This window comes from Diadema setosum, chromosome 7 (assembly GCF_964275005.1).
Source record: "Diadema setosum chromosome 7, eeDiaSeto1, whole genome shotgun sequence".
Lineage (NCBI taxonomy): Eukaryota > Metazoa > Echinodermata > Echinoidea > Diadematoida > Diadematidae > Diadema > Diadema setosum.
Window position 1 is genome coordinate 15,173,719 of NC_092691.1, and position 13,205 is coordinate 15,186,923.

The 13,205-nt window shown below is 40.3% G+C and overlaps 1 protein-coding gene across 1 annotated transcript in view; it reads right to left on the bottom strand.

Moving 5' to 3' along the window:
• Nucleotides 1-13,205, bottom strand: part of LOC140230897 (arrestin domain-containing protein 3-like) — a 124,819-nt gene that overhangs the window by 101,994 nt on the left and 9,620 nt on the right. Inside the window, exons 3-4 of the mRNA XM_072311040.1 lie at nucleotides 11,460-11,538; nucleotides 3,609-3,756 (exon numbers count right to left, since the gene is read on the bottom strand). Of these exons, the coding sequence (XP_072167141.1) occupies nucleotides 3,609-3,756; nucleotides 11,460-11,538 (227 nt within the window). The remainder of the gene's footprint in view (nucleotides 1-3,608; nucleotides 3,757-11,459; nucleotides 11,539-13,205) is intronic.

The window sequence follows — 13,205 nt, forward strand, 5'->3', positions numbered from 1 at the left end:
GACCTTTTTGGGGTATAAGAGCATATTGTGTGAGAAAATGAGGTGGTAACATGTACAAGTAAGTCTGCAAAGATAATTATGTGACATAAGAGGGCGTCCTACTTAAAATGTGAGGGCGCCCTCACTCAGATTATTATGTAATATGAAAGTATAGACCATAAGCTTTCAAATGATGTATAACATGACACATTAATGTCAATAATAACAATCAGAACTGGCCAACAACAATCCCATGTCTCCGCACTGCAAAATGTCTGAACATTCTGGCTTCGTCTATGTGACAGAGATAGGGTTAAAGAAAAGAAGATGATGGGTAGAGCGTAGTGCTATCGTAAGCACTCCATTGGCAAGGGTGCTATGTGCATACCGTGTACGTATGTAGGTAGGTGTTGGGGATTTTTCTTGTCAGCTGTGTACCGGGTATTTCTTTGGGTGCGCGATTGTTCTGGTCAGGAATATTTACAGTTGAATGTGAAAAGATCTGTGACGTCTTCTTCGCTGTCCACGCGCGCTTAATCGGAGATGCTGAGTGATGTTGCAATTCGATTCGAGCTACATGCTGGGAAAAACAAGTTAATTAAGATCGGGACAGTAGATTTCACTTCGAGGTAACCGAACTTCGAGTTATTTCTTCGAGGTACGCAAATTTTAATACACGGAAACTCCATAGGAACAATTGGGACTTTCATTTTGCCCCCGAGGTAAGTGATATTCGGCTTATCCGACGTCGAGGTATCCGAAGTTGACTGTATTTTGCTGTAATATTTTCAGAACCAATGAAAGGTCTGATTAAAAATTCTGTTCATGTGAATGCACAAAAATTTCTGATTTAGGCTTTATGATCAGATAAAGAGCGGGGATAATTAATGAAATGAAACATTATCATTCATCAGCATGAACCTGGTGCAGTGCAGGCCTTAGGCGCTGTTGTTCGTACATCAGCATCGGGAAACCGCCGGTGCTGAGCTTTTACAAATTTGTATGGTGGGAGCCCGATCACTGCATAGTTCCCCACAATAATTTGTCCACAATAAGGATTTTTTTTTTCATAGTCCATTACCATAATTCAACATCATGCTTATGCAAATATGATTGCTGAAAGTTCCAAGAACTTATTTTTATCATTTTTTAAGCGAAGCAAATCTCAATTCTGCTCATGCAGTTCGAGTTCCTAGCTCAGCTCACGAAGAAAACGATAAATGCCGAGGCTTAGCCTCGTTACATGTTATTGCTACGGCCAAGGCGCGGTCATAGTGCTGCGCGGCTAGGCTCGGCTGGCAGTGACAGTAGCAAATGCTCGATCCCCGGGCCGATCAGGGTGATGATAGGCCTACTACTAGTAAATAATAATGCACGTCGAAGCCGCGAAAGTACAGGTAATGGGCAAATCGGTAGCTAGGGAACTAGAGTTTTGCTACAAAACCAATAGAATTTCAGTTAAATGAAAATCAACAGTCTGGTTTACCAATCTCTGTTACCAAGCCACCTCTCCAAGTCTTCATCATCAAACCGAGCGACAGCTATGTGTACCATGGACTAGGTAAAACTGCAGGAATTTTGTCACAAACATCTGCATGTTCAGTAGCTAAACTTGAAAAGTTAACCCTCTCTTCCACGCTACTATCCGATGAATCGCTCATGTTTGGGAAAGGGTTATCCTAAGAAAAATAGTTGTGTCATCCACTGCAGACGAACGACAAAAGCTAACAGAATCTGTATACAACATCGGCAAATAGAGCTGAGTAGCGCCTGCTTGAACTCGCATCATTCTTGAGATGACGTCTCAGGACATATGCGCGCCATTCACGCGTTTTGACAGAATTTCAAGGGGCGTTCCCAGAGCTGTAGCTTCTCTCAAAATAGCACTTTCATTCGTCAGAATCAAGAAAGAGTAGTCATAATTATTATGGGAAATCAGCACATAACATTACATAAAATTGGCCTAAACATGAAAATTAGGCTGATTTGGGCTTCAGGGGCCCTTTAAGACACATACCGGTAATGCAAGCACAGAGATGCACAGAAATGCAGTTATTTACTGTATACGCTATAATTTTCGCGTACATAAATTTTCGCGAATTGCCGCTGTCACACATTTTCGCGAGTGGTTAAATTCGCGATTGGGGGACGAGAGAAAATATGAAGTGGCAAAGAAAGTGTGAATTTTCAACTTACTAGCAAATAAGAATGATACTAGTTATACACTGCATGAAAAAAACTTACCAAACTCTGCGAACTAGTAAGTTAGAATTCAACATTTTTGAAGTGGTTAAGTCCATCGAGCTAGATTTCTGATGAGTGGTACGAGGGGTTGTGATAATGGATTGCCTCTACAGTATTTGTAAGTAGACGTGGACTAGCCCGACCACCCCCAGACGCCGCTGTGCTGTGCGAATGCTACTTACAGCGACTGGGCTGTGTATCTCTAGTAATTACACGTGGACGTGCTATGTACGTAAACAAGCTTAGCCAGTCATGGTCTGTTCGGTAAAGCCATGACATGGTATACTAGTACTGAAATGTTCGTATCATCAAGGCAAGGGGTTCATTTTGGAAGGTAATATTTTCACGTGTTGTTAATTTCGCGAATAGCTCCCGACTCACGAAATTCGCGAAAATAAAACCCACGCGAAATATATAGCGTATACAGTAATTGTGACTGCAATTGCTATGGACTATGGGCATGTTTAGGCTGCGTGCATGCGAAACTAGAATTGCGTTTCTAAACACGTTTAGTCGCTTAACGTGTTTACTTGCGTTGCGTTCATGCGATTTTTCCACTTAAACGCGTTTCAAAACGCCGATCTGAAATGCAGAAAAAAGGGCGTTTTGAATCACGATTCTGCCAGAATCACGATCGCCGAAACCGTATGAACGCAACCGTGATTTCAATCATGATTCTATGACTCATTGTGCGCTGTGCGCATGCGTGTCTCATGGGGTATCATACAGCTTCTTGTTCTCTTCGCGTGCTTGTGTATGTCTGATGAATCGTGTGTTTCGGTACCACACTTGCACTTGTTTGTTTACATCAACGCCATACACCGATTCTATAGTATCTAGCTGTTTAATATAATAATACATGTAATTACTCTCTGATTGAGTTGATAATAGTAGTGGCTGCAGCGCTGTGTCTACCAAGGGAAAACAATTGGAGAGACGAAGAATTAAGATTATTCCTCGATCTGTGGGCAGAGCCTGAATGCCACAGCTTATTGGAAAGTATTCACCGAAATAAAAGCGTAAAGGCCTATAAAAAACTGACTGATCAGTTGACATAAGGAGGTCTACTGGCTCGAGTTGCAGAGACATGGTCAAACTGCACAGTGCGCTGCGCAATGGCAAAGGATGAGCAGAGCCAGAATCAGCGATGCGAAAGCCCGCATGAACGCTCTTCTGCTGAGACCGTGATTTGAAACGCCGTTTTGAATCATGATTCATGTTTGTGATTCTGGCTACGAAATTCGCATGAACACGGTCTTACACACACACACACACTGCTCTTCCATTTTATACTATTATCACACAGTGACTTTTCATTACACAAATCTCTGTTAATGAAACTGAGACCTTACTTTTGTATAGAATAAAAGAGAATGACTGCTCACCAGTAGAGTGGGAGTGTTAATGTCAATGTGATCGATGACAGTGAATGCTCTTTTAGTTTTACTGTTGAACCCCCATGGCTTATCGATCTCAGCCTTCAGCCAGTAGCGAATGCGACCGTACTTGCCCTCAAATGAAGTAGCCACTCTCCTGCACAAGACAAAATATTGACATTGTAACAGAATGATATTTGGCTTCAACAAGGAAAAGTAGAAATTACGTGGTGCGTAATATATGTCCCCGCCGGAAGTAGCATTTTGTAACAAAATGTACAATATAGGTAAAAAATCAAGGTCAAAGGTCAAAGAAGACAAAGGTCAAAATTCTGTGTAGAAGTTTTGAAGCCCTCACCTAGTGCAATCACATAAAGCAAACAGAATCGAAATCGGGTTAGAAATGGCGAAAGAGTAGCATTTTGTAGCAAAATGCACAATATAGGTCAAAAATCAAGGTCAAAGGTCAAAGAAGTCAAAGGTCAAAATTCTGTGTAGAAGTTTTGAAGCCCTCAACTAGTGCCATCATATAAAGCAAACGGAATCGAAATCGGGTTAGAAATGGCGAAGGAGTAGCATTTTGTAGCAAAATGTACAATATAGGTCAAAAATCAAGGTCGAAGGTCAAAGAAGTCAAAGGTCAAAATTCTGTGTAGAAGTTTTGAAGCCCTCACCTAGTGCCATCACATAAAGCAAACGGAATCGAAATCGGGTTAGAAATGGCGAAGGAGTAGCATTTTGTAGCAAAATGTACAATATAGGTCAAAGGTCAAGGTCAAAGGTCACAACTGAAATTCTGTGTAGAAGTTTTAAAGCTCCCATGTAGTGCTATCATATAAAGCAAACAGAATCAAAATTGGCTCGTAAATGACAGAGAAGTAGCAAATTGAACATTTTGATCACACACGGACGCACACACGGACGGACGCACGGACGGACGCACGGACGCACAGACACACACACGTACGGAGCCCGTTTCATAGTCCCCTGCTCGAACTCGTTCGGCGGGGACAAAAATACCATGACAGAGAGCACATGCAAATCATTTCATGTCACACAGACAGACTGTATCACACTTTCTGAAGAACAATCACATTTCTTTCAGCATTTATTTGTGGAAAAATGAGCAAAGAAAATGAGATTCCATCGGGATTCAAACCCAAGACCTCCGGATTGCTAGCCTGGTGTCTACCGACTGACCTATAGAAAGCCGTAGTTCAGTGTTTGCCCCAGAAACCCTTAATTCTCAATGCTTAATTGGTCAGAAACTACAGCAGTGTGTTTGTGACACTTAACCTGGCATAAACCCGAAGGATAAATTATCTTCAACTTGGGGATAAATGCAAAGGATCACCGAAGTGATGCAGCTTCTTGAGTATGTAACAATGCGTTTTCAAGAAGAAGATGAAAATGTAAAGAATGGCCTCAATTTGGTCTCCCTCCCCCCTTAGTAACTACAGTTGCTAATCTACATAACAAATAGCACTACCTTAGCCCATCACTTACAGTTTGAGAAAAGAAGATTTAGATAAATCATATGACATTACATAATTCATCACATGACGTTGATCTACATCTTATATTGATCAAAGAGTGTTACTTTCTCTTCCAATTAGAGTTTTCCATAGTTTTCTTCTCATAAGCATTGGTACCATCACCTTAAATTTGTGACAGCAGTTCAGTGAACACACGATGCCTCCAGGGGCAACAATTTGAGATCCTACCCCCCCCCCCCCATGCTGTCACAGGGTTTTCAAGAAGAAGATAAAAATGTAAAAAAGTTTATGCACCACGGACAACGGATGACACATAACGCAGGATGGACAACAGATGAGGAATGGAGAACACCGCACAATGTGTGATTGCAATAGCTCATTTGATTCTTTGGCTCAGGTGAGCTTAAAAGTTAAAATGCATGTTTACATTTTAGCAGTTAGGTCAATGCACGTATAATATTTCATGATTTGAATAAAAATGCTACTGCCATGGCAACAGATACATGTACATGTATATTGACATTCACAAAAAAGTGTCTTGCATGATATCTTAGACCCCGTTTACAGTGCGCGAGCCGTGGCCGAGCCCAGCCTCAATTGCGGGGCTGATCCCCGCAATTTTGTCCAATTACACTGCTGGGCTCGGCCGCGCTTTTAATTCAAACCATTCAATGTTCTGTCGTAGTGGCGCTCTGCTTGTAAACAAAAGCAATTTGGTATAGTCTGATTTTCAGACCCTTTGCCAAGTGGATTCCGTGGCAAAGTCGCCATTCGGGCAAAGGTCTCTGCCGAAGGAAAAATCCTTTGCAGGACAAAACCAACGTAAACTACACTAGTTTTCGACGTTGAGGGGGTTATAATATCCTGAATAACGAAATCGTACGGGCAGAGGGTTTGGAAGCCAGACTAAAATTGGCCGCGCATTTGGCCCAGTTTGCGCTTACACTGAGAAAAGGCCGGGCTCCGCCGTGGCCGAGCCGCGGCCGAGCCGCGGCCGAGACCACCTCCAGAGCATGGCCAAATGCGAGGCTAATTTTGGCCCCGCATTTGGCCTTTTGCGCGTTTACACTGAAATGATGGCGTTGCACTGCCTTGCACTGTAAACGGGGTCTTATAGCAATATCCCACATTCTGACTAAAATGCTTTAAAACTGAGAGAGTAGTTCGATCCACGACAATTTGTATGGTTTTTATGATAATTTGCCATTACCATGGCAATGCTTACTTGATACTAAAAAAAAAACTAGAAATGTCACTATGGCAAATGGTATGCCTCCACCATAATGCATGGTTCTCCTAATAGGTCTATAGTACAATGTCTTGACAATGTGTGATGACAGTTTCACATAACTGGCAAAATAATACAAGGCAAGTGGCAAAATGTGTCCCACCCATTCGCATAGAAAAAATTAATGTTTTTCTAACTCCCAGAAGTTCATTGACCCCTGTCTCTGAACTTTGACTTTATGAAGAACTTCAACTCCCCAAGAGACATCCACCATCCAAGTTTGGTCACAAACGGACATATGTGCATGGCTCAGATCAAGGGTACACTGCATAATGTGCAAAAGTGTGCTTCTGAAATTAAACTAATGTAATGTGACCAGGACATGAAGTACCATTTTCACTTTTGAAGGCATTATACAAGTGTAGTAGCTCCAGACAAGGTTTCAGGTTCATTGCTCCGGATTCAGGTATTTTATAGCATTTTTATACATTGTAGTTTACAAATGCCCATTTTTCATGACTTTCTTGTGTTACATGCAGAACATTGATTATTTTTTAACACCTTAATTTTTACTTTTACATTTTGAAATATGAACTGATTTCAAACTGCCAATAAAAATTAAGTATCAAATTACAGAATTCTTAGGTTGTTGATTTTTTATATCACTTCTGAATTTCCAACAGCCTTGAGGCAGTTGTATGTCAGGTACATAACTTTTGGTGTCCATCAATTTTTTGAAGTTGTTAAGTGAAAAAACTTGTGGAAAATAGTACATACTCTTTAGAATATTCGCATTCATATGTTTATGTATAAATAGTACCTTTGCTTCAAATTGAATTCACTGCAACATTAAGTGTACTTTTCAATATTTTTACAGTTAATTGACTTACTAAATTTTTTGGTGTTCAGGGTTATGTACGTAACAATGTATATCATCATGTCAACACAAATATATTTTCTTACAAAAGGCAAACACCATGCAGCTAAAGGACAAGTTCACCTTCATAAACATAAGGATTGAGAGAATGCAGCAATATTAGTAGAACACATTAGTGAAAGTTTGAGGAAGATTGGACAATCGATGCAAAAGTTATGAATTTTTAAAATTTTTGTGTTGGAACCGCTGGATGAGGAGACTACTAAGGCTCGTGATGTCATGTCAGTACAACAGTATAAAGAAAATGTAAAGAAAATTCAACATATTTTCACTTTTTTTGCATAATAAAAGAGCACTTGACATGCTTCTTTCTAAAGGCAATGGGAATAATATTACCCATAACATATGTCAGTAACGAGTCAAGGTAATGTGTACTTTTTTCAAAAGATGAAATTTTGTGAAATTCTCTTTATATTTTCCTTATATTGTACGCATGTGACATCATACACTGCAGTAGTCTTCTCATCCAGCGGTGACTGCACAAAAACTTCAAAAATTCATAACTTTTGAACGGATTGTCTGATTTTCCTCAAACTTTCAATGATTTGTTCTACAAATATTGCCACATTCTCTCAATCCATATGTTAATGAAGGTGAAGTTGTCCTTAATGCCTTAAAGTGCAAACCACTTTATAACATTAAATAGTTATAAATATTAAACCTATCGTGTCCTTCAAAATTGGTCTTGAAGGTGGACACCGAGTTATGTACGTGACCGGTTATGTATGGAACACACCTTTCAATTCACTATGAAAATTACACATTATGAACTAGTTTCTACATAAACAAGTTTCATAAAACATACACATGAGTAAATTGGTGAGAAGCACCGGACGGACAGAGGACGGACGGAGGACGGACGGACGACGAACGGATGACAGATGCCACAGGCGATCCCTTTGTCTCCCTTCACCTCCGGTCGGCTCGACAAAAATGACAGATTTGTCACAAATGTGTTGAATGTTCACTTTCCTTGAACTAGGTTTAATTGGATGAATGGCCACACTTTATATCTCCTAAGAGAGCAGGTATTTCGGGATTTGAGGATTGATTTTAACTTGACTTTAGGCCCTTTTATAAGTTAGATGCATTGAGTAATTTTCAAGGTATGGGGGAAAAAGTGTGATTTCAGTATTAAACGATAAAATTTTAGCATTTAAACCTAGCTTTTGACCCTGGATCTCTGACCCAATAACCCTAAAATTCCCAAGAGAATCATGTTTAGAACATGCATTTACTGGTAAGTTTCATGATGATACCTTTCGTCACTTTCGGGGTATGGAGGAAGAAGTGAAATTTAGCATTTTCACTTGACCTTTTGGCAAGAAATTTCCCAGTGAGATAATCTCTATTGGGTAATACATGTATACTAAAGGAAACCAAAACCTTAAGAGAAATGTGGATTGAGTGAAAGCAGCAACATTAGTAGAGCATATCAGTGAAAGTTCGAGGAAAATCGGACAATTGATGGAAGAGTTAAATGAATTTTGAAAGCTTTGGTGTTGAAACCACTGGATAAGGAGACTACAATTGTACTTGGCCCGTATTCTGCTAAAAACTTAGACCGAGTTTAAACCAACGCCTGGGTCTAAAAGTGGGTTTGGGGGGTTTAAACCTGGGTTTAAACCACCAGTTTAGACCCAGGTTTAAACCCAGGTTTAATTTGTATTCTACTCAGTCCAGCTGTGGTCTAAATCGGGTTTAAATTAAACCTACCCAGGAGGAGGTTTATTTCCAGTCTAACGATGACTGGTACGGGTACCAGCACACTGAGCGTGTGTTGTACAGATCAATGGCACGAAACGAGTGGCTGGCTGGATACAGCAGCTAGCTAGCCGGCCACACGCGTGTACACACGAGATACGTCTACTACTTGTACACTCAGAAGAGACTCGAGATCTAGAAATACTACTAGGGCCTACCTAGTACTACCTGTACTAATATAACGTTAGTCTAGACCTTACAATGAAAATAACCTGAAGACTAGACCAAGAACTCAATGTAGGGGGTCTAGAGCCTGAGGTCCATCTAGGATTAGACTAGATCGAGAACCTATCGTTAGATCGTAGGACCTATTCGAATAGCTGGACTACAATTGTAACGTTAGGTCCTTTAGGACTAACGTAAGTTAGGTTAGTGTGGTAGGTAAAATCTACTTCCAATATCGAGACAGGGTTGATATAGGCCTATTTCTAAATTTTAGAATGGTTTCCATTTTTATTAACTGACAATCTTTCAAATGCTTAAGTGCACGCCTTAAGAGAAAAGCTTTTATTCAATTTCCTACCTCAAAGTCCTGGTTTGATCAATCGCCAATCCATTCCGAATTCACAATTCGATCGACATAAACAGCCATGTCCCATCCAGCGCACACAGCAACTGTGCCGCCGGCTGGCGCGGCGCGATGGCTCTGCTGGTATCAAAACTGAGCAAAGCTAGCTAGCCAGGAATAACAGCGCTAACGCTTACCATACGTATCCTATGATGTGCGCCGCACACGTACACAAACAAGGAGGTACAGTATACTAATGTACAGTGCTTTACGAGTCGTCGCAAGCAAAAATACAGCATGCCCTTATTCGACATAAATACCCGTAAAAACTATTCACAATCCAAGAAAGTCACACTCATGTGGCTGATACACTTCCAACAATAAATCTAAGTGGATTTGTGGAGCGAAAAATACTCAGAGGGAGAGTTTCTTCTTCCACAGGGGGCACCATGGTGGCTTGACCCAAGACTATTTCGGGTTTAATTTAAACCTGAAATAGACTTGGGTTTACCTAAACCTCTTTAGCAGAATACAAAATTAAACCTTGGGTCTAGCTAAACCATAGGTGAGTCTAAAATGGGTTTAAACCTTGGTCTACAGTAGAATACGGCCCTTGAGTTTATGACATGTGTGGACAACAATATAAAGAAAATATTTAAAGAAAATTCAACATGCTTTCACTTTTGTAGCGTAACGAAAGAGCACTTGACTAACCACTTTTAGAAAGCAGGGGAAATACCCTTTTCATGTCAGTATCAAGTTGATGGAATGTGTAATTTTCATGAATTCTCTTCATATTTTCTTTATTTTGTTGTCCAAACATGATGTCATGAACTCTAGTAGTCTTCTTAGCAAGTCATGACAACACCAAAACTTCAAAAATTAATAACTTTTGCATCGATTGTCCAATTTTCCTCAAACTTTCACTGATGTGTTCTACTAATGTTGCTGCTTTCACTAAATCTGCATTGCTCTTTGGGTTTTGGTCTCCTGAAAGTTTCATGAAAAATCCTGCAGGTATTGCATAAATATGAGGGAAATAGTGAACTATCCAGGAGTTGACCTTGACTTTTGACCCATGACCCCAACATTCCCTACATAATCACTGCCAATCAGTAAACACATATGAACCAAGTTCCATGAAGATACGGCGGTACCTTGAACCATTTCTGAGATATCTAAAAAAAAAGTGAAATTTTAACATTTTCACTTGACCTTTGACCTCATGACTCAAAACACTCTCTGGAAAATCTTTATTTGGTAGTACATGTAAACACCAAGTTTCAAGAAAAACCCTTCAGGCACTGCACAGATATGAGAGAAATAGTGAAATTTGAGCATTGATCTTTGACCTTGAGCATGTGCACCCAAAAGTTGGTAACCTGCACAACTTTGCCCACTCATACATTATACAGGCCAAGTTCCATTAGGCTACCTCAAACGTTTTTTTTTTTTAGTTATGCTGTCCACAAAATTGATTATGGACGGAAGGACGGACAGAGGGACGGAAGGACAGACAACCCGAAAACATAATGCCTCCGGTGACACTTCGTGGCAGGAACATGAAAAAACATGTCTTGCACATCTACGTGTGATAGTAGTCACACATGCCAAAGTTCAGGTCAATTGCTCAAAACATGAGGGAGTAATTCAAATCATATGATTTTGAAACCTAGCGACAGACTGACCCAACTGCTTGGCCACCTGACCTCAACGATTCCTATACACACTATGATTTGGTGAGAGTATAAAAATCTGTCAAACCACTTTCCACTGTCTTCACCCCTCTTCTTTAATAATCTCTTTGAATATTATAATTGTCAGTTCACATGCTATAATATAAGATGTATGTGTACCTCGATCTTAAACATAGGACAATGCTGTTGGAGCAATAGGTGCTAACTACAGAAGAATTTTCAATACTCACCCATACGGTATCTGAAAGCTGAATCTCAATTCATGATGTCCTGCCCGTAATATTGGATTACTGCCACCTTCATCTTCATCTGCACATCAAAAACATTAATAAATACTTCAAAGTACTTCTTCTATGATACTGAATTATCCTGCTACTGTAAAAGTGGATATTTTCGTGCGACTAATTTTTCGCGGAATCTAGACATCACGCACAGGAACATATGGCAAGCAAAAATATTCGCGGGATTTTATTTTCGCGCTAGTTTCTGGTTGCGCGAAATGCGCGAACATTTCAACACCGCGAAAATTTCCACTTTTACAGTATTTGCTTTTTAGTATCATTTACTCAAATACTATACAGTTGAGAAGTGCTCGAGATGTATCACAGGTGATAAATGTGATATTTTTCGTACAGGGATTAAAAAGCAAAGCTCCAGTTCAAGTGATGTGTTTCTAAAGGAAACCAAAACCCAAATATAAATGTGGATTTAGTGAAAGCAGCAATATTAGTAGAACATGTCAGTGAGAGTTTAATGTCACAGAGGGACAAATGTGGGGAACAAAAGGCCTCCCTGCGACTGGGATCTTTCTATTTAGTCAAATGGTTGAATATTTCTACATGCAGCAGATTGTTGACAGACTATTCATTCAATTAACTTGTTCAACTTGTGCAACTAGTGTGCATCAAAATAAGTAACCAATCACACTGTATTTCTACAATACAACATCCGAGTTTATCATACTGCTTTCAAAGGTATAAATATTGATGATTACGAGCTTAATGATAACACAAGTACAAACTTCAGTCCAAATTCCTAATTCTCCACTTAATCCCGAGCTGGGTTGCTTTGCCCTTTGGTCCCTTGCTGGGTAGCTTTTGGCAAGGCCTCGTGGCTGAAAAAGAGACTAACTGCGAGAGAACGGGTGAATGCAAGACTGAGCGGCGCAGCCGCGAGGCCTTTTGAAACCTGACATGAATTTCTTAACTTGAGCATTGTTTCTTGCCTATTCTCCTACCAAAAAGGGTAGCAGCCAATCAGCGACCACATTGCTCACCACGCCGTCCCATCTAATGAATGATATGCATAAGTATGCCTGTCGCCGGCTCGCTCATCCGTAGCTGCCTGCATTGCCAGTGCAGCATTGACACGTCCTCATTAGCATACCAACTGTGATCTGACTCATGAATATATGAATAATTTATTTTCGCCTTCGTCGGGAGGCGGTAGGGAAAAAACCCCAGGTTTCAAAAGGCCTCATAGCTGCACCACTCGGTCTTGCGTTCACCCATTTCTCGCAGTGCTCGGTGTGACGAGTTAGTCTCAATCTTCAGCCATGAGGCCTTGTCAAAAGGCTACTTGCTGGGTGGCTCTGGACTTTTGATGATACCCTGCCTCGAGCAGCGGGTCATCCCTCTTTGTGATTGTTGGATTCCCAACTTTGGTCCTCATCGGAACCTCAAACTCAGTTCTGTCTCAGAACCCCAAACACCCTGTTGATTTTAATAACATGATTATTTCCCTTATAATTTGTGGTCTTTTGTTATTCTGGATTCTCTTCGTCAATCTTGACGACAAAACATTCATGATTCAACCCTAATAACCACAAATGATCTCCATTATAATTTCATAGTATATCATCATCTTTCAACATTGAGTATGGGATATTAATCGGTCCATCCAAATCTAAATGTTGTCTTGGATCCATATTTCTTCCACACTGCAATAGAAATTTGGTTTGATATAGACCGATGTTA